Source organism: Cyrtonyx montezumae, unplaced genomic scaffold (genome assembly GCF_038088225.1).
Source record: "Cyrtonyx montezumae isolate F1298 unplaced genomic scaffold, pur_monq_1.0 scaffold_0, whole genome shotgun sequence".
In the NCBI taxonomy this organism is placed as follows: Eukaryota; Metazoa; Chordata; class Aves; order Galliformes; family Odontophoridae; genus Cyrtonyx; species Cyrtonyx montezumae.
This window is the reverse complement of record NW_027071824.1, coordinates 7,570,484-7,597,069: the sequence shown is the minus strand read 5'-3', so window position 1 is coordinate 7,597,069 and position 26,586 is coordinate 7,570,484. Positions and strand designations below refer to the sequence as shown.

General features: G+C 40.6%; 1 protein-coding gene across 2 annotated transcripts in view; it reads left to right on the top strand.

The window, feature by feature from the left end:
- The first annotated feature begins 9,283 nt into the window (after positions 1-9,283).
- KCNK2 (potassium two pore domain channel subfamily K member 2) overlaps positions 9,284-26,586 on the top strand; it is a 73,827-nt gene continuing 56,524 nt past the window's right edge. The window contains exons 1-3 of one of the 2 annotated variants that reach the window (XM_065736169.1): positions 9,284-9,350; positions 12,264-12,574; positions 24,980-25,097. In XM_065736169.1, coding sequence (XP_065592241.1) covers positions 12,386-12,574; positions 24,980-25,097 — 307 coding nt within the window. In that variant the 5' untranslated portion in view covers positions 9,284-9,350; positions 12,264-12,385. Of the gene's footprint in view, positions 9,351-10,692; positions 10,738-12,263; positions 12,575-24,979; positions 25,098-26,586 lie in introns of those variants that run through there. The other variant, XM_065736161.1, reaches the window with a different exon arrangement.

Here is a 26,586-nt window from a genome sequence, read left to right as displayed (position 1 = left end):
ACATAAAGTTCTGTACTTCTGCAACACCTTGTACAGCAGTATGTCTTTCTTAAGGGAAGACTTCTGACCTGAGCTGCAGGTCAGAAATTCATATGGGTGGATGCTAGTGGTGTCTTCAGCTGCACGATAGCTTTGATCTTCATTGCACTGTAGGACTATGTAAACAGGGTCGGTATTTATTTCATTATTTATAAACTGATAACAACATAGTAATATTTTAATATTATAATGATAATTAGAGTATTGCTAGTGGATAAATGTAGTACTTGTAGATAATCTAGAAGTATACCTACCTACAGTGTGCAAATAATACACTGAAGGATGTGTTGCTGATGATTCATCAGTAACTGTTACACATGGCTTGAATGTTATTAACTTTGAGAAGAAGTCATGTTTTTCCATATAAAGCCTTTCGTTAAACATTCTCCATGGCAGCTGTTTTGTGTATGTACTTCCCTAAGTGGTCATTTTGAGTGAGTGGAAGTTCAGTGGTTACTGACAGTTGCTTCCTTGTCTAAAACCAGAGGAATGTGTTGACCTCTGTACACAGCAGGCATTCAAATAGTAATGAAAGTGATTGATGAGAAAATGATTATTTTCTACACTTCTGTCATCAACAAGCTATTGGGATCAAGAGAACATTGAGATATACATTAATCTTTCTTGAGTTACTTTAAACAGTCATCTGATGGGATATTTCTTTGATCTCATTTGGTTGAAATTGATTAATTCTGTTAATTAATCTGTTTGAACTGATTTAGCAGGAATTGTCTGCATGTGGCAGCATCCTTGTGGGTTTGTCTTCACGGATAAACAAGCAAACTTTGTAAAGAAGTCAAAGTGAGACAGTGTTGGTGTGGTGTTTGCTGACTAAGACTGATGACGGCTATCAGTGATAAATATCTGTAGAACTGATCAGATATATTTTGTTTCTGCACTTGGAATTTTCATTGAAACTGTCACTTGTTAAAATGCATAAACAGTCCTTGGAGCAGGAACTTGTCCTCCTCTGCCAAGCGAATACAGAATCACTAAGCCAGGAGTGTTTTTTCTCTCAATTGCTGCTTTTCCCACCTCACAAATCTTGAATTCTACAGGAAGAATTGGGATTGCATGAAGTTGTTTAATGCATGATAGATTAAAGCACTATCATACATCTAAGGAGGTACCTTGAATTTCATGAGGTCATCATTACTCTGATGACTATTGAGGAGATTCTGATTAAAAGAGATGGTAGAGGCTAATTTCCACAGGGAGTCTGATTTTTCCAGTAACCAGACTGGATCTTACGAGCTGGAGGAGACATATGGGATGCTCAGCATTGTAAGTACAGGCTGACATACAATGAAGCATTTGCCATGTAGTAAGAGAATGGGTGCTTAATGTTTGTAGACATCCTGTTTTTGTTTTGGTTTGTTTTTTTTTTTCTTTGCTGTACCTAGTGTTTAGTTAAAAATAATTATAAAAAACTATTATACTAAAATATTAAGACAACAACAACAAAAAAAAAGCATACAGACCATACTGATTTTTATTCTAAGATCACCATTATCGACAGAGAACCATGAGAAATTAAACTATAAAACATCATTGCTCAATCTCATTCTAGTTAGCCATGAAGATGATTTCTCTTTTCCATGTAACTGGTAGGCACTTGAGCCAAAATAATTTCCAAAATAATCCCTATAATACTCTGGTACTGGGTTCCAGTCTTCTTGAATCCTGACTGCCGTGGGTTAGTGTTTTCTCTTCAAAGGCGCCTTTAGAGTGCCTTTCTGCCCTCACAGACTCAGTCAGAAGTCAGCACCTAGCCGGCTCTCAAGGAACCTTTTATTCGGTAAGAAGGCAAAACATAATGATGAGCTCAGTACTTGGCCTGGGGGTAAGCAGGTCATTTACCTGTTTGCAGTAAAATTCTTTCTGCTGATGGCAAAGGATATGAAACTTTCTAAGCACCCATGTAAGAATATTACCATTTATAACACTGAAGGGTAGACTTTATTTTGCACCAGTATGCAGGTGCGAACAACAAAAAGCTCAATCGTATTTCCAAGCGACTAGGCACAATCAGAGGGCAGCATGCTTGAGTCCAGCAACGTGTCAGGAATTGGTGAGCAATAAGCATGCCCTGGTGGAACTGGGTGAGTCCTGGTGTCAGCCTCTCACCAGGAAGGAGAAAGATGTAGATTCTAATTCCTGTATTCATTAGAGATAATTGGATTCCTTCCCCCCTTGTTCTGTAAGAGTTCTCCAGTCATTGCACTACTGCATGAAAACTAGCAAAGGCATTTCCTTTATTTATGCTTTAAAAGAAAATTGCAACTGTCCCTACATTTTACATAAGGTTTGTTCTGCTAGCCTTCCAGGAAAGCTTTCCAAACACCCCTGAGGAGATAAGTAAGGAAGGTCTATTTTCTGGGTCAATTGGGCGTAAGAAAGACATTAGTGCTAAGCAGCAAGGTGGGAAGTGTGTTTGTGTCCAGAAGCAGGAGTGGTGAAAACAGAGCCACACAGAAGTTAAAAAAGATAGGGGTTTTGAGGATCACAATTTTGCATATAGGTGCCTCTGCTCAAGTCAAATGTCATGTCCATGCCCTGCACAATCACACAGGAAAAGTGCTACATTTGAGCTAGCTTGTCATGCTCAGTGTCTTGCTGTGTACATTCTACCTGCTGTATCTTCAGGAGCTGACTGTTTTGGGACTGCACTGCACAGTCTTATGCATGTGGCACTTTCCCCAGTATACCCACATGGCTGCTTGTGGGTATATTCATACCCCTTCACATCTGTTATACCTGTGTGTTGACTCCGTTCTTGGTGGAGATTTGCCAGTAGAATGTAGGGCCTACTCCCTTCAACCCCATAAAGTAGTAATAGAGGATGTTTCCCTCACAAGTCTACATTACTATCACAGTACTGCGACCGTACCAGACTTTCCAAAATTTTATGGCCAATTTTTTTCTGAGAATGAAAAACCATCACATCTTCCCTCTGAAATAAAGAAGGAAATTACCAGTGAGTCCCAGAGAATATAGTGCAAATCTTCAGCCTGAGGCTTCCTCACTCACTACTTATGTTGTATTTCTTCTATTCTCATATTCTTACAGGATGAAGCTTTAAATAAATTTTCTGTGCAGTAACCACCTTAAAATCTGAAGTTATTATGAGAGAGAACATGAAAAGCTAGGAAAGCAATAATTTCAGGAATTGACTTCTTTATGGTTTTTCTATTAACTTCTCGGCCTGTTTCTTGGTATATTCTCTTTTCCTAACAAAAACACATTACAAGAAGTTTACATTTATTTATTTTCTTGACAGTAGGTCACTTATGCTGTATCTGTGGCCAATATAAATTATCTAGAAAAAAAAAAACCCAAACAGATCTGATATAAATAATTTTGTAAAATCTCATTTATGTTATAGGGCAAGCAATCTTTTTGAGTAAGCAATTATAAAAATATTAAAAGGTTGAGGAGTTTAGAAATAGAAAATCCTTCATGTCCAGGCAGATGAAATATCATGGAAATTTTAAAATATTAATATTTGCTTTTTCATGTGAATAAGCCATGTAAAGTAAAACCTTCTTACTAGTCCCACTCTTAAATGTATCTGGTTCTATGTAGTTCCTGGGGTATTTACATCTGGGGCATAATTGTTTTTGCTATCAAAAGTGGAAGATGTGAGCCAATTGTCCCCCAGTGGTACACATATTTTCCTTAGAGCTGGACAGCAATTTGTAATTTTCTGTCTAAACCACACACACAAAAGATGCTGAAACTTTAAAAAGCAATGGAACCATTGATACTTGACATCAGTGGCATAAAAAAACCCTAGAAACATTCTTTCTAGCATAAAAAAAAAAAAGAAAAAAGGAGAGGTTTATACGTACTTTAAGAGCTGAAAGAATGAGGATGAACCTGTAGCCTGTTCTCCTGATAGTATTGGCCATAGCTGTGAGCCCAGGATTCCAACACCAAGCCCATAATGTCAAGGTGTACACCTACATAAAGAAAATGTTCAAGTGCAGACATACTGAAGAATGTCAATGCACAGTGTATCTGAATGACAGCTGTTCATTTTTCATGCTAAAAACTGGACTTTTGATCCAAACTGTTGTCTGCATTGTTCTAAGAGTACCTTTACCACAGCAGGAAGATTTGGTCACTGGTAGGGCAAATGATTTTTGGAGACAAAGCTAAGAAGTTGTTAGGTGAATGCAATGCCCTAATTCTCAGCATCTCATTATCTGATATGAAATTACTTTTTCACCTCTTTTTAGATGCTTAAATGTGAATCTAGGAGTTATTTTTTGCCTAGAGTTTTCAGAGCTGGAACTCTATGCTTCTTTAAATTAAATAACCATTACTAGCAACTGCCATATTTTGACATTAGCATCAGTGCACAGCTTAGTTTCACAGTGTGATTTGTGAGCTTTGTGCCTGGCATGGGGGGAGGAAAAAAATGACAAAATAATTGAGAAGAGATAAAATAAGACGTCTATCCTTAGAACAAGTAATGAAAATTTTTTAAAATGACTAGCAAATGCCTGTCTTTCTATAAAAAAAACTGTACCATCTTTTCCAGATGCATCTCCATGCAGCTAAGAGACTGCCAGAAAACTAAACCTCCTGTGCACATTTGAAAATAATTAATATATTTCATTGAATTTTTTCTTATCGTTATTGCCATGTAAAATAAGTCTGTTGCTTTTTAAAATGTAGATGATACTTAATGTTCTCCTTTTTTCATCTGCTCATTTGTATTCCTTATTCCTGCTAGCAAGTTCTTTCAATATCCCTGCATGGTATTTATTTGGTACTGTCTGGGCTATTTTCTCCTCTCCTCTCTGCTTCGTTTTATTTTTTTCTAAATATTAGTTGTGGATTACTGTACACAATGGACACTAACACTGTTTTAGGTGACTTCCAGTGTCCTCTGTCAGTATTTTATTTTATTTACAGATTTTTATGCTGAAAGTCTAGGTTTTCAGAATGCCCTCAAATGTCAATGGTCTACTTCGCAATTATAGCATAAAATTCACAAAGTATTGTTTAAAAACAAGCACGTGCTTACTTAGGAAATCCTGACTTTAGAGTTAGCATAAAGTTTGGCCATTCTCTTGTCAGGTTTCACATGTGTGGTCTTATATGTATGTTTTGTTTTCTTTCAAAGTAGTCCTTGTTTTTTTTCCCATTCTGCAGAGGCAATATAGAGATTAGGTTTCCAAGTCATCCAGCTGTGTCATGAAAATCTAAAAGGACAGTTGCGTGATTGTACTAATGGGTGTGGACAGCCAAATATGAATTCTACTTATTCCCACTGTCAGTCTCCTATTTTAAAAAGACCACAACTGGCAAAAATGAAAAATAAAGGGCAAAACAGCAATTTTTTAGAGCATCTGGATGATTACAAAAAAACACATATTTGTAATCAACCCAAAGAAACATCGAATATCCCTCAAGGAAATTACTAATTCTAAGTAGTAGTAAGTTTATCTTGTGCATAAATAAACCTTAATAAAGGTGACATATGGCAACTCACATTTATCATTGATGAGAATGGCATTGAAAAGTTAATTATAATTGTTGCCTCTGAAGCTGTCCAAGCATAACAGATTTGTGAAAGCAAATACGAAAAAACAGTGGCAGAACATGTGACAAATAAATCCCATTAGATCTGGTAACACGATGCAGGCAGGGAGGAAACCCACTGGGAGTTTTGCAAGCCAGTAAAGAAAAATACACATTCACAATATTAATTACAGCAGTGAGTACTTTATGGATTCTAAAACAACTTCCTACTTGCCACACATGGATAAATAGATAAGAATTACTAGTGCTGGAAAGAATTAGAGCCTAATTAAAACTGACAACTGAGCTGTATGATAATAGATGGGCACATGTAAACATTTTTTCTATGAATTGATGAGGTGAGCAATGATGACTTTTCTGCTGAACAAATAATTCATAACGCTGTAAAACAGATACCCAAGGTAGGTAGAATTCACTAATACATATTCCAGTCTGCTACATAATGTTTAACTCATTTAAAAATGCAAATTAATAGTGGTCACGTATTTTTAAGTGCTGCAGACTGATAGATGCAGTAGTAGTGTATGAAGTCTTTAATCAGGTTTGCAATTGCCATTGTGAAGGTTCTGTCTTGTATGTGCATGTACATTTGAGCAAGGGGAGCAGCTAGTGGGAAAGAGGCACTGCGAGTTCCTGAGAGAGCACAAAGTGTGCATAAAGTTAAGGAGCTTGATGCTGCCCATGCCACTGGAGCATGCACAGCACCTGCAGCCCCTGCACCCCCACTCTTTCTTCTTGTCTGCTCAATGCGCTGTATGTCACTGACAAAGCCTTTGACACTCTTCCACAGTATTCTCCTGGAGAAACTGGCAGCCCCTGGAGCTGTTCAAGAAACATTTAGATGTTTTACTAAGAGATATGGTTTAGTGGGGAAATATTGTTAGTAGGTGGACAGTTGGACTGGATGATCTTGGAGTTCTTTTCCAACCTTAATGATTCTGTGATTATTTCCCCACTCATGAATTCCCATGGCAGGATGTGACTGATGGTTTAATGGCAGAATACAGTAACATGGCATGGCCCTAATATCATAATTATCCATAAAGAACTGTCAGAGATCTTTTAGTGTCTCTGAAGAAGTCAAGAGATGAGTCACTTTAAGTCCTTCTGAATAAGTAAAAGGAGCCTGAAAATTAACTCAGTAAGTATTTCTGCTGGGCTTTCTTGTAGTAAAACAGCACAAATGAAAGTTTACCCATAGTCTGGGCCTGTGGCTTGACCTGTTTGAAGGAGAGGCTGAGGTTTCTCTTCTGGCATGAGGAAGTGCCCTTTCCTTTCTAGGGCAAGATGGTGTGTGTCCACAGCAAGGCCCCAAACCTTTATTAAGGCCTGAAGCCCCTAGGGATGCATTGCTCAATCAGTGGCTCTCACTCTGGCCACACAAATATGTGCATGTCTGGAGAGTAGGAATTGCCTGCTGAGATCAGTGAGGTACTTGCATGCCTGAGCACATACACCAAAGTTACATACAGGTATTTTCCAGACTGGTGTGAAGTGGTGGAGTTCCCCCTTCTCTGCAGAAGCTATGGGAGAAACAGAGAGCCTAAATTATCACCTGTGCACCCAGACATACCCAGGACCTCACTGAGACTTCTCCACACTTCCCTCCAGGGTACAGTTAGGGAAACCTGTGTTTTTACAGAGAAACCCAGAGATGGCCTTGTGTTGCAAGTAAGCATGTACCTCATTGCAAGCTGTGTATATAACATAACAGTCCCTTGGGGATGCAGAAATCCTTGGCAGTTAAATAAAGACTGGAAGTTGGGATGCCTCCTCTTGTGCAGCTGATTGAAGAACAGAATTTGGCGAACCCAGCAGATGGGCTCTGAAGGAACCTCACACTTTGGCACAAAGTGCTTTTCCTGGCCTTGAAGGCTCCTGAGCTGAAAGGAAGAGAAAATGGCAACAAGTAAGGGTATTTTCTACACAGCCTTTTTAAACAGGTCTTTCTAGGGAGATTTTCTTTTGGAATAACTATTTCCTTACAAGTGTGCTTTTGTCCTATCAAATCTATGTTTAGGTCATCTACAGCTGTTACATATATGAAAATGCAATTGCTGTGTTTACAGTCACAGCGATTTCCTCTGCCTGCCCCCCTCTGCTGTGCCTACTTTTAACATTTCAAAGCACTGAGCAGCTCCCCATAGCCACTCTTTGTGAGTCATGTGGCCATCCCAAGCTCATGCCAACAGATTTTTAGATGGCTTCTGGCAGTCCTGTACTTTGTGAACCTCTCACATTAGCATGAAATAGATGAACCTTGGTCTTGTAAGCATTTAAGATTTTTCCTTTTAGTCTGTTCACATAAATCTCTTTGGCACAGCAGCATGCCCATTTGCTTGCAATGCTGGAACTCTGTGTTGTAACCCCTTTTATTACTTAATCTTGTCCATGTTAGTTGGTGGTATGCTTTCTCAGTAATATACTGAATTTGAGTGTGTTTGTTTAGAAAAAATTAGGACTATTACAGGCCTGACACTTCAAACTGTTTGAATGTCAGTTCCAGATTTGAGATCAAAATAGTCACCACAATATTCAAACAACATGTGGTGTACATTACAATAAAAATATCAGAGGGTGTGACTCCGGATTAAATAGTGATGCTATATAAGGCACTAAGAACATAGGATTTGCCACACACCGTAGCTTTTGTTGTACACTGTAGAAATAAATGCTGTTTTTCTTGATGGATTGAAAACTGTCTGTCATTAGAGGTACTGTATGTGGAGTGGTTGTATCACTGGTAGAAGTGAAAATACAAAGCCTAAGTTTTGTTTTGAGCTCCTTTGTACAAGAAAGTCATCAAGGCTCTGGAGTGTGCCCAGAGAAGTTCATTAAAGCTGGTAAAAGATCTTGAATACAGGTCTTATGGGAAGAGGCTCAGGGATTGTTTAGTCTGGATAAGAAAAGACTCAGGGGAGACCTTATCACTCCCTACAACTTTACGAATGGAGGTGGTGGCAAGGTGGGAGTCAGCCTCTTCTCCCAGATAGCAATGACAGGAGAAGAAGGAATGGCGTCAATTTGCTCCAGGGGAGGTTCAGGTTGAATATTAGGAAATATTTCTTCCCAGAAATAGTCGTGAGACTCTGGCACAGGCTGCCCAGGGAGGGTGGAGTCACCATTCCTGAAGGCGTTCAAGAAAAGTGGAGATGTGGCAGTGAAGGACGTAGGCTGGTGGGCACAGTGGGGATGGGTTGGGGTTGGACATGATGATCTTAGAGGTCTTTTCCCATCTTAATTATTCTATGATTCTAAATCCACTCTAAGCAAGCAGTGAGCTCCAGCTGAGGCCTGTGGCTGTGATCATGAAAGGTAGAAAATCCCAGCTTGTTCAAAGTAGATATTTGAGATGTTTCCTAGGTAATTAATTGCAATAATTACTTTCACAGGCCAGCTTTCAGCTGTTAAAGGTAAGGCACCAACTCAGTTCTTCCTGGACTAGATCTCTTCTGCTGCTCAAAATGTCTCCCGCCTGTTTGGTCACATGCCTGAATTGAACACTGCTGAAGCTGTTGGGAGGCTTCCTGCTGCTTTGCAGTTGTAGGCAGTAAGGCTGACCCTTTCTCAACATTTAATAATAATTCCTCCGCTTGAGGAAAAACAAAATTGAATTCCAAATATTTAGATTGCTAAAGAAAGGCATGTAGTAGTATTTTCCACAATATCTCACTCAGATTCAGCTCAGCATGCAGGAAAAGGCTCATTTCCCCATAGGATGCTGGAAGAAATCCTATGGAATGATTCTTTTCCATGAGGTAGGACCAGACAGTGTTTACATATGCTTGTGTCTGAGACATCATGTTGCAAATAGGGTGAAAGATGATCATCTTTTTCATATAAAAATTGTTCCAGCTTGAGTCTCCAAGATTCAGAGGGCTGGCTTCTGGTGCTGCTTGAGTGGATGAGTGTTAGCATGTAGCAGCAGGTGTTTTGCTTATCTTCTGTTGTTTGAGAACCAGACTACATGGCTGTTGCTGGGACTGCTTGCAGTGAGATTTGTTGGGCCAGGCCCAGGACCCTGTTACTCAAGTGCTCTTCTGGCTGTGCTGGTGGGACAGGGAGCAGGAGGTGAGAGCTCTGCAACAGCCACGCAGAGCTGTGGGCATGCCAGGAGGGCTGGTGTGATTGATACTGCTGAAATGGGAGTCCCAAGGAACTCGGTATTGTACTCATTTATATTATGTCTCATTTATAGGGAGACATGTTACAATAAGTGGCTTCTAAAGTGTTTGCTGATGGAGCTGCTGATTTGAGCAGGATTATAGCCCATTAAGCACCCAAAGTATGACTGCCTTTGGCCATTTTGCAGACACAGCCTCTGGTGTTAGATACTTGTGACCTACACCCATTTGTTACCGTGACTAGAGAGCGGTGTTTAGAGGCAGGATTGGGTCCTGCTGGTAAAGGCTCTCCTGCCTTTTAGATGAGTTCACCACCTCAGCGTGGTGTAGCCCACGGGCAGGTTGCTCACATGTGACAGATGACCGGGAAGAAGAGATTTAGCTCGTGGCCAAAACCGAGGATAATTCAGGCATCTCGGTGGCGGAGCCCGCGTCTCCAGCAGCAGCTCCGATGCATCCACCGGGCTAAAATGGAAGCGGGCGGGGGGACGGCTGCTGCCGCTCCCCGTTTCCCCCATCATCTCCCGCAGCGCCCCATGACCGGCCCGGCCCAGGGGGGGCTCAGAACTTGGCGGAGGGGCGCTGGGGGTGCTGCCCATCCGCCCGCCGCCCTCCTCCTGCTCCCGCCCCAGAGAAAGCTCGGCAGGTTCCCCTAGGGCGTCTGCCCTGCTTGTGCGGGGGTGGGTGGGGAACGGCCCCACAAAAGGGCTCGGGCCGCTCCTCACACCCCTGGGCACACAGACGCGCGGACACGCGCATACACGCACACGCACACACACTCGCGCCGCGATGTGCGATGCGCGATGCGCGGCGTGAGGCACCTCGCACGCCCCGGGGCCGGGGGGAGCCCGCGGGAGCCGCGCCGCCAGCCCGCCCGCCCCTGCCGCTGCCGAGCCAGCCGCCAGCCTCCTCCTCTCCTTCTCCTCCTTCCTTTGTAATTTGCGCTAACTGTAGCTACCCGAGCCCTGAAAAAATGCCTGCCCGTGGAGCGAGGAGAGGGCACCGGGTCGGTAAATAAGAAGTGAGTACGAGCACAATGGCGTGCCTCCCCGCTCCCAACCCTGCGGATGCTGCATGCGCTTTGTACCTTGCCTGGCTGCCCTTCCCTCCTGCCCTCCCCGCTCCCGGTCCCTCGCCGCGCCTCGCCCCCGCCCCGCGGAGCATCCCCGGCCGCGGCGGCTCCCCGGGCGCCCGGCAGCGGCTGCGGGGAGCGGGCGACGGGGCCGACGGCGGTGCCCGGTGCCCACTCCTTTGTTCGCCGCGGCGGGGCCGGCCGGGAGGGAGCGGCGTCGGCACCGGCCCCGGAGGCTCGGGGGTCGCCGGGGGACGGCGCCGGCGTCCCCCCTCCCACCGGTGCCCGGCCCCACGGCAAGGCGCTGGGCGCGGAATGCCGTGCACGTCCCCGAGTGGGTGAGGCTGGGGGTGTCGGTGGGGTACGCCCGACCCCCGGGGTTGGGCAGCGGTGTGCGGGGCGCAGCCTTCGGCTGTGAGCGGGGTCGGGGTGAGCCGTCCGCTCGGGTGTGGGCAGGTTGTGCGGTGCCCCGGGTTGCCTCGGCCTGGGCTGGGGGCTGGCACGCTCCCCCGCGCTCCATTCCGTGCCCAGGGTTGTCCCTTCGCGTGGGTCAGGTCCCAGCCCCGCAAAGTCTCCTGCTGGCTTTACAGCTGGACACTTCCCACCGGCAGCGGAGAGCGGTGTTGCAGCCATTCGGAATGTAATTCCGAACAATTTAAATACAGCTTCTGCAGTCTGCTGCCGTGGCCATCATCCCACAGGAGACCTTAACCTGCGTTTGATGTGGCGGATTTTTTTAGTTCCTGTGTAGTTGCGGGTAGTCACATGAGTTATAGTGATTCTCGATAACACACTCAGCTGCTCTTTTCCCAACCCAGTTGGTTTTTGTAGCTGTAAATAAAAATACACTTTTTAACAAATGGGTGACTTTTCCTGTAAGTACACGTGTGTCTTACTGGTATTTTCTGAACGGTTTAATCAATATGCAATTAACACTCTATGGCCAGTATGAGGAATAGCGTCTTGTTTTTATGGTCGTGTCTGGGGAGTTGCAAAGAGATCGTGCAACTGCTGTAAGAGAGCTCTTGTTGGAGCACAGGACGGAATAGGCACGAGAAAGAAGGATTTGTATTTTTCTACTACTTCTGTAATGCTGAGGAAATACAGCCGAAAAGCTGCTTAGCGGTGCTTAAGGCAGTGGAGGATGTAAAGAATCTCGGCAGTAAAGTGCCACCTTACATGAATCTAAAGAGGTGCCAAGGCATGGGGGAAATCCTGCGTTTTGCAAGTGATGGAGTGTGATAAGGGGATGCAGGCACAGAGCATATTGCAAATGTGCACAACTGTGAACGGATAATACTACTCTGAGCAGCAGCGTTGTAACGCAGTGCGGGATTTAAGTGAAAGATCCAACTCTGTGAGGATTGTGGTTGGAAGAAACAGAATTTCTGCAATCTCTTGGCAAGAAGGGAGCACACTGAATGCAAGTTGACCAGACCTGTAGAAATTAACTTCCTTTTTTTCTGTTTTGTTAGTGGCGGCACCTGACTTGCTGGATCCCAAATCGGCCACTCAGAACTCCAAACCGAGATTATCATTTTCTACCAAGCCTACCGTGCTCTCTTCACGGGAGGAAAGTGATTCAGCTATCAATGTTATGAAATGGAAGACAGTCTCAACAATTTTTCTGGTGGTTGTCGTGTATTTAATAATAGGAGCAACTGTATTTAAAGCCTTGGAGCAGCCTCATGAAACCTCCCAGAGAGCCACCATTGTGATTCAGAAGCAGACGTTCGTGTCTCAGCATTCCTGTGTGAACGTGACAGAGCTTGATGAACTGATTCAGGTAATCCATTCAAAACCCTTATCACTGTGCCTTAGAGGAACAAGTGATATATGGCTGCACTGCATTTGTGCAGGGGAGAACTCTTAGCCAAGCTCCATGTTGGCCAAGCAGAGTAACAAGTGGTGACACCAGGAGTTGAGCAATAGCGTTTTCATGCGAAGACTTGTGGTGGAAAAGCTATTGCTATTTTTAGGTTCAGTGCACTTGGTAGACAGCCTTTTCATTGAAGCCTCCCATTCTGGTAATTAAATGATTATTCATCAGCAATATATATAATTAATAGTTCACAAAGGAGTTGATTCGAGCCTTACTAGGTCTGTCAATATTTGAGAAGCCCAGTTCTGAAGAAGAAAATACGCCGTCCATTGCCTTAAACGAGTTCTAATTTACTGTGATTGTATCAAGCTAGCTTTCCTCCAGCTGTATGGGTTTTTTTTATTATTGATTTGGTTTTAAGTAAAGGAAAGCACTACGCACTTGCTGTTTTGATCTTAAATCTCAATTTTCTGCACTTCTTAAAGGCACATCCCCAACTGATGTAAATCAATGTGTTTCTGCTAACAGAATTTTACCCTTACAGGTCAACTGGCTCAGAATAATAGGAAATATTTATTTGCAGTAGTGCAGAACTGGATCCAGAGCCTCATGAGGCCCTATCCCACTTTATCTCAGGTGTGCATATTCCTGTGGCTGTCCAGTGGCACTGAAGGAATCAGTGACGGGTGGCCAGAAATTCTGGGAGTGGGAAGATGGAGTGAAATGCCAAAGGTTGGCTAGGATCACTCCCTTTGTTCACTGGGGCCCCCTTGGAAGATGGGAAGGGAGAGAACAAGTGTCCAGGTGCTGCAGAGTGTGCTGATGCTGTGTGCAACAGGGCCTTCCATAGGTGCATTTTAACAGCAGATCTAGCTGGGAGTTTAGTAGTTGAGTTTAGCCACATAGACCTATCTGCTTTGAGTATGGCATTGGCATGGACACCTCTTTGTTTTTGGTTTTGTTTTTTTTTTCCTCAGTTTTCAATGCAAAGCTCTAGTTTATAAAATTATTTTTATAGCACATTTCTTAAAAATTTCAAAGGCAAGTTGGGCAATCACAACTTGTGATTTCCACTCATCCCCCACTTTTTTTTCTCCTAAGAATTTTTCCAATTCTCCTAAGAATGTTTCTTTACATGACTATCCAGCAATTCCTATCTTCATGTACCCTGACTGTGCATGCCTGAGGAGGTGCTGTTGGTATGAATGCTTTCGATGCCGTGTAGTACATATGTTTCAGTGGTTTTACCAGCAGAATGTGAGCTAATCTTACAAAGAGATATACACACACTTTCTGATTAAAAATAATGTCTTGTAGCTAGCGTAAATATCCCATATGAAATTTTTAGGTCAGATCCTACACTGGTGGAGATAAAAATAGAAATATTGAGGCAATATTATCTTACATCATCTACAAGATGCTCCTTAAGGCAAAAAATGTTGAAATTTGCTCTGGAGTACTTAGATATTTTAGCGTTAATAATTCCCTACCCAGCAGTACAGATTGGTAGTAGAAAACCACTTCATCAGCATTCTAAGTCCATTTATATTCTGTGTAAAATGAATGTGAGTTTTAGCATGATTATCAGTGCACAGATACCCATAACAGAATTGGTTCCCTTCTTTGCTAGTGATCTTCCATGGCCAGGAAAAACAGAAGCCTTTGAGGCCCAGTGGGGGGGACAGCCTCCCACATGTGGATGTGAGGTAGTACTTTTGGGAAGAATTTTCTGTGCTCATTGATGGGGTAAATGAAAAACTTCATTTCTCCTTGTTCCATTCTGCTGGTCAGACCCCTCCTCAGCAATATAAAAACCAGGGCATGGAGGTAGGAAGGTGCTGGTGTTTGGTTTACCCAAAACAAAATAGGAAATCTGTGCTAAAGCAGCATCTCAAATCAATTTTTCCCAGCCAAGGCAGCTACCATGACCATAAGGGGTCAGATTTCTTCCCATTTTGTCACAGAAGCTAAATTGCTGTAAAGCATTCTATTTCTCTGGGCTAATGCCTGACTGTTAGTGTGGGATAATACAGTGATTCTTCAGTTTACATTGGATGTCTGCATGATTAAAAATAAATAATGTATGTGAGGAAAAATAAGTGATATCTAAGGAATCACTGAAAGTTACAAACCTGAAAATGAATATGCACTACTGTAGTAAGAATCTGGAATGCTTAGTGTATGTGAAGAAAATTACAAAGCTTACAGATTATAATGTCTTCTTTAATCAAGTATTTACCTGAAGTCAAACTACAATGAAATTCACTGTAAACTTTTCCTTCCAAACTTAACATTCTGGGAATTCAGAAATTGGTTTGTGCTAGTTGTTGGTCAAGCTGCTTATCATAAAAGCCTTTTTCAGTCCTCACAATTTTGGAACTGACATTTAACCCAATTGACCATCCCAAGGCTCCTAATTGACGGTACAGTGTGTGGTGGCTTATCCAGGTGAGCAAGTTAGGAAGGATGCTTTGAGAGAACGAATTCAGCCAAAAACATTTGTGCGAGTGGGATGGAAATGCAGTTCACTAACACACTGGGTCTATCTCATTTCCATCATCTTCCCTTCGTCCCGAAGCTGATTACAGTACACAGAGTTGTGAGCTTTCAGAAATGCATGGGGGACAGGGAGTTTCCACTTCGTGTGTTCTCCATCCTTTTTTTTTTTTTAACCAGTCACCCAAATCCTTCCTGCCTCAGCAATATATTGCGTATATCCCAGCACACAGAGCTTTACTGCATAGGTTTTGATTTCCTGAAATGATGTCTTTTCACACTGATTGTGTGGCTCCTCTAGGTGTACTCAATAGGAATTATACTTTTCTATTATTGATATGTCTACGAAACATAGGGCAGTGGCGAGCTGGTATGCAGCTCAGAAAAAGCAAGCAACTTCAATTGCCTCACAGTGACCTGGAATTTCCTTTTAACTTTTGAGAGGTCAGCCGAGTCCAGCATCTTTGTGCATCTGTTGCCAAAGAAGTGGTCCTCGTGACCTTCTCCTTCTCTGATTTCCACGGTCTGGTGCTGCAAATCTCTCTCAGTGCAAACTGCTTCCGTTCCTTGCTGCCTCACTGTAATAGAATACACCTGAAATGAACAACAGCTATGTGTGACCCTGAGACCTGATTTCCAAAACATCTTTATTTTTTGTTATTTCTTGAACACTTCCATTTAGTACTGACCTTAAAATGTGCACAGGCCAGGTTGAGGATATCTGTACACCCAAGAGGCCATTTTTTTTTTTCAGGTAATTTCAATGCCTTTTGCTTTGGCCTGAAGCCAATATTAACAACAGTATTAAGTGGATCACTGTGTGCTGTGAGCAGCTTGGTAGTGCACAGTGTTATTTGGTACTGTACCTACAATGTATAGCTAAAGAAATATCCCATGGTGGAATCTTGTGGACACACAAACATTGTCTGGGTGAGTCTGATTCTCACCAACAGACCAGCAAGCTGTGTGTCAAATGTGGGTTTTTCAAATTTCAGCTGGAAGGTCTTGAAGGGGTCTCAGTTATTAACAGATGAGGAAGCACTGTTTTTTTGAAGGTTATATGTCATATCTCACACATTATAAAGCTGTGAAAGAGGATGTGACCAGAGACTTTGCTACTATTCCTTCTTCTGGATGAACTCTCATCAATTTTGTGGATGTTTTTTCAATTTCTCTATCTGTGCCTGCTCTCTACTTGGTCCTGACATGGTGTGCAGGTGACAGAATAAAACTGAGTATTTACATCTCTGTTGGAACAGGTTTTTTTTTTTTCTTCTCATCAGCAATATTTTGTTGTTAGAAGCTGATAGAAACCTGGGAGTAATCCAAGGAACAGTAGGAATCAGAATGAAGAAGAATCATCTCTAATTTGAACAGTAATATCTTTATTTTATTCTGGTTTCAGTTCTGTTTTAATGTGTGGACTGTTCCCTCTGATAAACTTGCTGCTAAACTTTTGAAAATGTTGGAGCCATTTCCAAACTCAGATGCACAAAGTACTGTCAGATACCTAGAAGAATCTCCTGCTGTGTTCATGCACCTGTGCACAGCAGCCACTGTATGTGCGTATACCTGCTGAATTCACGATGTGCCTAGGGGCTAAGAGCTGATCTCTGGGGACAGGTGAGCTGGACTGTAGGTGGTATCCAACAGCTCTGTAAAACTGCCATTCCTGCTGGTTCATACATCTCATTCCCCCTCTGAATTTGCTGCCCCCCTGGAAATCGTTTTTTTTCTTAGGAGGTAAGGGTGTGACTAGTGTAGTGTATTGCAGGCTGTCCTGGCAATGAGAGGTGAGTATTTGTCCTCCAGCCACAGAGAAAACTGATTGAAAAACAAGAAAAGAGCTTCTTATGTGAATGACAGCTAATTATGTATTACTCAGCAGCTACCTGGTTTACTGTTGCCCTTCATAAACCCAAATGAAAAAAAAAAAGCACTTATTCCACAAGTATATGGTTGTGTTTTGTATTGCCATAAGAAAAAAAAACAAACACAAATTAGAGAAATTTCAGTTAAATTATTTTAAGTATCTAAAGTGTCTTAAGAAGCTGGTGTGAAATATTTTAGGTATCTTAGTTACTTCTCAAACTTTATTAAAGACAATTAAAGATATTTTGAAACTAAAGCTAATGACAGAACATAACCAATTTCTGGTTCTTTTAGAAGGGAACATCTTTCAAATATGTTTATTCTGAAAACCCTAACAAGTTGAAAAAATAACATCATAATAAACAGCATGATCTGTTAGTGTGTTCCAAGTGCTGCTTGTGGTAGCTTCTGTTTTATAAAGCCTTTCTTTCAAAATCTGAGCAGGTTTTCAGAATTCTGCATCAAACTGCCCCAGCAGTAGAGGACAGTAGTGTTTGAATATAATCCCTTTTGGAGTATGTATCTTATTCTGAAAACTGAATGCTCACAAAAATGTTCTTAGATTTTTTGAAGAAATAAAAGAATTAATGAGCTGCCAGGATTATCTGTATTGGCCTCTAATCCCACAAGTTGATCTCTCTGGGTTTTGCCCAGGCTTTGTGGTTAATATGAGAAAAAAGCTCCTGGGGCTAGGGTCCACACAGTCGTGTTTCTTGACTACTCCCATTCTGTGTTTGGATGTGCTAAATTCTCTCTTTACTTTCCATTCATCTTGTAGGCCGTGAGTGAGACTAAAATGTCTTTTCTCTTTATCTCTCTGGAGGAAATAATTTTTTTTCTTTATCTCTCTGGAGGAAAGCCCAACAGTTATGAATGACACGCAAGCTGTGTTTCTTTCATCTTCAAAATGTCATCATGGCTTGTGACATGATTAATTTATTGTTAAAAATGTTGTACTTCAAAATATGTTTTTTTTCCGTGACTTCATTTTTGTAGTTTGGAGAAGCTTCAATATATTTTTCTCTATAGCACACCTCCACCAGTAGCTGATACTGTATCTTTTTCATAGGGTATTTTACAACTTGCATTTTAGCCTCAAGAAACTAATACAGCTGCATCCTCAGAAGTGTGTTGTTTTATTTCAGCCAGCTAAGCTCCTTGAGCCACAACCTCTCAGATCGTGTAGAAAACTCTTAAAGAAATGTAAATCCTTCTTTCTCTCCCAGAGACTAGAAGCTTTTTGAGCTACCCGTATGGTTTTTCAGAGGTAACAAGTCAAAGATATGCAAAGATTTTGTTTTCAGCTAAATCTGACATTTATTTATACAAATTTTAAATCTATTAGCTAAGCCTATTAAGCTTGAATGAAATTTTATTCCTTCTTTGAGTCACAGTGTTGACAGACATTCTCAGTCTTGTGGGCTGCAGCCTGTGGGTCTCTGAGCAGGAACTTTTGGAGGGAGTCTGGCACGTACCAGCTCAAACCTTAAATATTTGTAGTCTCTCTCTTTTGCAATTCCTTTCTTCCAGTCTTTCCAAAAGGGAGCAGGAACCATCCCGTTTAGTTCTGGATCCTGGCCTGCAAAGCATCAGGTGCTTATCCTTCATAAGCCTTAGAGCTTTGGAAAGATTGACAGACTAGCATAAAAGAAATTGATGTTGCAGTGAATTTTATTTAACTGGGGATCCAAAATACCATTTCATCAGTTTTTTGGAGTTTTTTTTTTTTTTCTAATGTACAAAGCCATGCTGCTGCAATTAGAACATTAAACTTATGTCAAATTGCAAATACCTGTTCCAGAGCTGCCTGCTAATGGTATTGATGAAGCAACATGAAATTAATGACTTTTAAAGCAATTAAAGCATGAGGTGCAGGGAATGTAGTTTGTATTGTTACCCTATGGATGTGTCAGTCCTCAGTAAGGAGTCTGCTTTTCAAAGCACTTGATCTTATGTATTGTATTCTTTGAGTACAGAGATAGTCCTAGCTGGTGAAGAGGGATTCTGCCACTCCTTTCCTTCTGCTGTCCCTGCTAGTCAGCATTCACCCCAGGGGATCCTGCCTGCTTTTCTCTCATCAGAGAAAATATTCAGGAAATATTGTCTCTTTACTACTATGGCCCCCAAGCTGTCCCCAAGTCATGATGCTGTAGAGGAACATTTATTAAAGACCTTACCCAGGCCTGTTCTGCACAAATATCCACCTGCTGTGGTTGGGTGTCATTACCAAAAAACAGGTAGGCTTTGGAGCCCCCAGGGTATGTCCTGCTCTGGGTTGCTCCAGTTCCTGCTGTCCTCTTACAGCTGGATCTCTTCCACTAACTGCTGTCTGTACTGAGGGACATGGTTTACTGGGGAAATGTTGGTAGGTGAATGGTTGGACTGGATGATCTTGGAGGTCTTTTCCAACCTTGGTGATTCTATGATCCTATGATTCTCTCAGTTCATGGAGGGGAGAATTTTTGCCAAACTTTCTGTTGCTGTAGGACCATTCCCATTTCAGCATACTGGTAGGATAGATCCCTCTTCTGTAGATATTTCCTTTGTGCTCATTAAACCTATGGGAATTTTTTAAGCATGTGCTCTTTACCCCTCATGAACTTAAGAGCAGTGCAGATTTCTGGAAGAATAATAAATAGATTCTAACCATGCTTGTCGATTCTCTGTTCAAGCAGGGTGGTTTGGGGTTTGGGCTCTTGAATGATATATTTAGTTCAGAGGAACAGCTTTCCAGGACCCAGAAACTAGCTAGCTTGAGTGCATCTGAATGACAGCTTTTGTCTTAGAGAGGGTGGCAGCTATGACTCACTAGTAAGTCAATTTTCCTGAGCAGCTGTCTGAATAATTCTTCCTGTCTTTAATCTCAAGAAATAAAGCTAGATCCTCATCTCAAAATGTGTACATATACATATGTGTATATATAAATGTGTACACACACACAACATTTATATATGTATTCTGTTTGTTCTACATATTTAGAAATATAAATGTTTTTCAATATCTTTCTGTGTATTTTTAGCTTGAGTAGATAATGAACATAGGGTGAAAAGAGCTTTTTGACATGCTGAGCACTCCAGTGCAGATCACAATTGTTAAGTTTGACAGACTAAAAAGAATACATGCGGTCATAGAGTTACAATACAAACACTGTTCCAGTTTCTTTCAACAGTAGGGCTCAGAAGCATGTGGTTTGAGAGAGTGGAGAGTCATTTGCCTCTGAATAAAGAACTGGGATTTCCATCCTCCTGTCCAAAGGTAAAGTGCAAAGGCTCCTGGGTAGTAGCTGGACAGCATGAGGTGTATGGCTACAGTGAAGAGAGAGGGACCCTGTGTATTTGTCAAAATGTAGGACAACAAAGGAAGAAATCCAGGAGGAGAACTGAGTTTCCAAAATCTTTGAGGCTTGTTTGACTTTTTTGACACTGCTTGCTAAATGATTCCCAGGAAGTGCAAGCCAACTCCTGATGACTTGGGTAACAGAAGAGTGCATGCTCTGCTTTTTTTATCAGCAGCATACTTTGCGGTGAACCTATTTTAATTTTTTGATAGAAAGTCTGAGGGTAATGAACTGTTTTGTTGCATCATTTCAGAAAAGTGAAGTGACTGCAGTCTGGTACAAAAAACATATATTCAGCTCCTGATGGAGGACAAGAAGATGAAAAAGAATTAGGGCAGCTGATTTGAGATATGCTTGTTTCTGCGGTTGACTACCAGGGGCTGTCCTCATTTCGTAAACATCTCTGTATTTGTTTTACTGAGGAGTCCAGTTCAGTGGATGTAGCTCCATCACCAGCAGGCTTGATTTTGTCTCTCATCTCCATTGACTCCTCGTGGGGTCAGAGGAGCAGAGGTTGAAATCCCTGACCTAGGAGAATTGTCTTCTTCTTCCTCCCCCTTCCCCCTCAGTAGCTCCTTTTTGAAAGCCTGATTTATGTGATAAACAGCAAGGGTAGGTCAGTGTGGCCTCAATGGACATCTTTCTACTTGAATAAATCATTATGTGATAACACAAAGCTGCACAATGTATTTACCAAAAAGTGTTTCTAAATTATATGGGAAACTGGCATTGAATTAAAATCAAATTCTATGTTGTTGCTCTCATTTTCCCAATGCTCCAATTTCAAGCAAAAGAGCGCAGGGTGAATGCAAGGCATATGTATCTTTGTCCATATTCCTCTGCTAAAGCTAAGTGGTTTGGTAGTGCTGAAGTAAAAGTGAGGTTTAAGTCATCATTTAGTTTGCACAGGGGATAATAATATGAAAAACTAGAAAAATCGTCTCCAAGGCTGTCGCTGAACTGTACTGCAGTAAAGTATTTTTTTAAATGCCAAGAAATTCCCCTCTTAAGATCATGCATTGGCTACAACCTGATATAAATGTAAAGATTATACAGTTTTCATGATTGTGACTGTTCTGACTGTTTCAGGATTGAAAACGTGGAGTTAATGATGCTGCTGTATATGTTAAGATATTCCAAGGAGTTAAAATGACAGTAAAAAAATAGTTGTAAAGGGGGGAAAGTTGTGCCAAACTTCTGACAAATGAAATGGCTGTGTTTGCCCTAGCAATAAGGCAACAGTGAGGAGAGAAAACCAGAGATCAATAATAAAGTGTCAGGGAAAATGGGATCTAGAAGTACTGATTACGAGTAACAGGATGCTTTTCAAGGATGGAGAATAAGATCCTGGCCCTCAGTGAATTTAGCAGAAAACAACTGTGTGAGGCTAAGTTTTTGTTCCAGGCTAACGAAATGTTGATATCCAATAGTCCAGCTATGTTTGTGCCAGCTATGTTACATAGTCATAAAGGAGATACTGCCCTGTGAATTGTGCCCTGACATGCCGATATACAATATGGATTGTATTATAGACTATTTCCTTTTAACATTATGCTTAAGAGTAGTCTTAGATGATGACCTGTTCACTGGAACTGACCAAATTAAGATGGAAAGATGGCCTCCAAGCCAAAGAATTTATGAGATAGTGCTGTTGATCACAGTAAACCTGCAACCTTGCAAACCTGCATCCTTAGTAAGGATGACTTACGGATGACTGTGAAGAAATGTAATGAAGTAACTGTTAATATTTAAGGCTGGTTTCTCTCAAACATAGGAACTGCAGAGGAGAAAGCTTAATAGTGTGTGTGTTTAGAAACTTAACAACCAGATGATGAAGAAGGCATCATCTGGCCCTTCCAGACTAAAACTGTGTTTGAAACAGTGCATTTAAGTTATATCAGTAAGGTACAGAGAAGTTTGATGAGAAATGCTGGTAATAAAGAAATACTGATATAATATTCGGTGGGTTCATTTACATAGGTAAAAAATTGTTTAATTAGAAACAGTTTTTAACTTGGAAAAGAGGCAGATGATAGGTCTGTAGGATAAAAAATTTATCTGACTGGACAAATAAGAAACGTAATGTAAGAACTGAATAAAATTATGTCAAAGCACATAATAATCTCAAAAAAGAAGAGCTTTTTTAAAAAAAACGATCTAGGAGTAAATTGCTGAACTCATTGGCACAGTGCATCTTGGCTCCCAGAATGCATGCAGACTCCAAAAGTAGTGAAATTAATGGTAAAAAGATCCACCCCAAACAATCTTAACACCATGCAGCCTCCCACTTGAAGTCCTTAAAAGTGCTAATCAGAAGCTGTGAAAGCATCACTTTTACTGCTTACTCTGACTCTACATTCTTTTCCTCATTAGCTGTTGGCTGAAATAAGAGACATAATAATGGCTAATTGTCTTTTGTAGCCATCTGTTATGTTTCATCAGGACTAACCCAACAGAGCAGTTTTGGGTTAAGCTGTTTCTTTTTTCCCTGGAATGCTGTAGTTGTAGTATACTGCAGTTAGGAAATGCATAGTTATAATGGATCTTTGAGTGGCTTTGATGAACTCACCTTTCACAGAAAAGACCTTGATGTCATTTGGCTTCAAAACTTCATGATGATACATAGTCCTGTAAAAAAAACTTTTTTTTTTTTAAAAATTGTTCTAAGGCTGCCTAAGCAGGTGCTTTGCTCTGTATAGGGCATTTATACAGTATGCTAAACTGTAATAAAACATGAACAGTCCTATAAAATTATACTGATCCGGCACTTTACCGTATGATGTCTTCTCAGGAGAGCATGTTCCCACTTGCAGATACAAGGATTTATGATGAAAATTCTTCTCTAAAATGAAACACTGCTCAAAATGTATTCAGAAGGCTTCATAATGCAGCACACTAGGGTATGTAAGTCAAAGGAATATCTGTATTGTGTGAATTCCAAAATCAATATACGGGCTGGTTTCCATATGGGGCTTAATCTGATATGTCTCTTTCTAAACTAATGTAAGCACTTGTCAGTACTCATAGTTGCCAAGTCGTATGTAACGTGTGAATGCTGAAGAAGCATTGTTCCTCAGACTCAAAGGAAAATTAAATTCTCTGCCCCTTGCCTCTCTCCATCTTTTTCTTCTTCAGTAGGACCGAATATTCTACATCTTGGATGTCTTGCTTTCTGGTATTTTTAAAGCATTTTAAAATGAAAAGTTGAAGATATTGAAGGTAAAACAATGCAAATTCTCTGTCCGGTTACCCCAGTGGGCTTTCTACTGACAGTCCCATGTGCTAAAAATGGTGGTGGGATCCTGGTGTTTTCAGAAATGGCTTCTTTGTGCATCTGAGCTTTGGCAATGGCGCACTGGTAGCAGCAGATTTTGGTTGAGAGCTAGTCATGGAAAATCGATGGGTTGGAGATCCCAGCATTGATGTTTTGTAATGTCTATCCACTGACTTGCACATGTACTGTTGAGAGACAAAAATAATTTCATTGGCAAATTATTGATCTATTTTGTGATTGAAAAAATTATTCTGCAAAACAATCTTCCTCTGAAATAGTCAAACAATTTTGGAGGGCTTCGCTTAGAGTAGTTTCAGAAACAAAAACAGTGGGGCTTCTGCCCACCCAGAAAACCATTCTGGTTTACCCTGTTGCTGAATGTCTTTATCTGTGAAGTCATTTTTTAACAACTCACCAAGATGAAGCTATTTGTTAGTGAAAATGTTCATTTTAGCTTTGCAAAATTGCTTCCTGTGATGTTCTTTTGTTAAACACCAATTATTATTATAATGATCATGATTATGAAAGAAATCCTCTTTTAAATATTTATTGCAAGTTTAAAAATACTTCTGCTTGACATGTGGTGTTTAACTCAATTGCTGGTATATACCTGCAATGGAGATAAAACTGCCTGGGAATCCTCTTTTATGATAACAATGTACAGTAGGTGACACTGCCAGTACAGAAAATGCTTCATATTTTTCAAGACTCTGAAAATGTCATAAATGTCATACTTGCTCATTTCAGCTGCTGGAACTATTTTTTCAAGAACAGTATTTATGAATTATGTAGTTGTATATGCTTAGAGATATACACATTTGGTATTTGACCTTGGATTTGCTATTGATATGGAGGAGATTTTATGACCATAGCTGAAATTATACACCTTTAATCACTGCATTATTTATTTTAAAGAAATGTTTTAATTATTTGAAGTTCATTTGATCCAAAATAGTGTACGAAAATTTTTTTCTTGGAGTTTTAAAATGATTGTGTTTTAAAAAATACATTTACTTGTCTAACCCAATAGAAGAATATTTTGGGAAATGTAATTGTAAATCTTTGTCTAATGCACATTTTCTTTATCAAATAGTTACAGCAGTAAAAATAATTGTATTTGTTACCCAGTTAACGTGGCTCCTATAGACTTTGTGGATTCTGTGTTCATTTTGCCTTAGCAGTGTAGAGCTCACAGCTCTGCATCTCACTGACATGCTCAAGTATATTCTGAGCAATAAATCCTGGCCTGACAGAAGGACAAAACTTGAGCAACCCAACACTCATCTTTTTGTGGTTTATTGCTTGGGTTAAAAAAATTACTTATCTTGATGTAATGTATATTAATATCAATGTTTCATGAATATTGACAAAAATCTTTTTAAACTTGCAGCAAGTAGTGGCAGCAATAAATGCAGGAATCATACCTTTAGGAAACACATCTACTCAGATCAGTCACTGGGACTTGGGAAGTTCCTTCTTCTTTGCTGGCACTGTTATTACCACCATAGGTAGGACACAGCTTATTACCTTTTTATAGTAAATGAGCTGAATCTCTTTTGATTTCCAATGTGTGCTTATGTTTGTCAATGGTATATCTTCAAAATCATATTTATGTATTTATTTTAAGTAGAGTTACTTTTTAGCTTCAGGGTCAGAAGTGAGAGCTGTCTTTAAGGATCCCTAGCTGAGGGAATAGCTCTGCAATAGAAGACAAATGTTGTTGTAGATTTCTGTGAAGTGATTAGAAGAGGCTGTGGAAACATTTTCTGGGGGGAATTTGGTCAACTGTGTAATCATAAGTGTTAAATAGGGCGTGATTTAAAGCACATGTGCATTAAACCTTGACTGAGATGTATGGAATTTCAAGTCTGTATAATCCGATTCTGTGTTGTTTTCTCTAAGTTTTGAATAAGATGACAACATGGTAAGAATTCAGTTCAGTTATGAGCACTGTGTTGGTGGGCAGATTCACATTCAAGAGCTTACTTTGAGGCTTCTGCTGCATTCAGGAAGGTCTAAAGCTTTAGGGTGATTTGTCCATGATCACAAACCCAGTGAGTTTTCTGCATCCTTTCTGCATTTAAGAGCTAATGTCCCTCTGGGCAGGTGTGAGCAGGAGCAGCTCTTGCCCTATCAGTTTCTTCCCCATGACTAAAATATAGTGCACATTGTAAACATTTCAAAGATGCAGTGTAGCTCCCAAGTCATAGGATGGGCGTCCACAAAGGAGACTGGAAGTTTGAGGGAGAAATCAGATGAGAAAGCCTAAGACCTACATGGCTAGAATAATATGCAAGGATTGTCATGTTGTTGTAATTATTATACATGTACAATTTATATGCGTATTCTGATGAAATGTGTGTTCTTTCTATGAACTTTTGTTTCTTCTTTATATACAAATGTATAACTGCTGTGGTTTTGTGTGTTTGTTTATATATATGCATATATGTATGTATAAATTTTGCATGCAGGTATAACATTTTTCACATCCAGAGTAACTGAAGCGCAGTTTAGTGACAGCAGAGAGTAAATCTCTGACCTTACTGAGGTTACCAGCAAACCCACTGATTTTAAATATTGAAAAATGTAATTTTATCCAATTATAATGAAGGAAAGCAAAAGCCTTGAAAGGATATCTTTACAATCAATCTCATAACCCTCTTCTGACAGCAGGAAGCTTGATGTAAATTTATTTTCTATTTTAAAACTGCATATTTATTAAAACTGGCAATACATTTTTCAGTTCACTATGGTTTATTTCTAGATTACTTGTTCCGTACTCTTTAGGATATTTTAATTAGAGCATGTCATTGTAAGTGTCCATGGTCCTGTAGAAAGTGCTTGATGTTTTCAGTTGTGGATAGGAATAAATAAGTATGAAAAATGTTCAGGGGCTTAATTAATTCAAAACATAATTTTAAAGCAGTGGAATATTTTGTTTCACATTTTATTTCATTTCTAAATAAAACTTTTAAGGTCTTAAATCAAAATATTTCC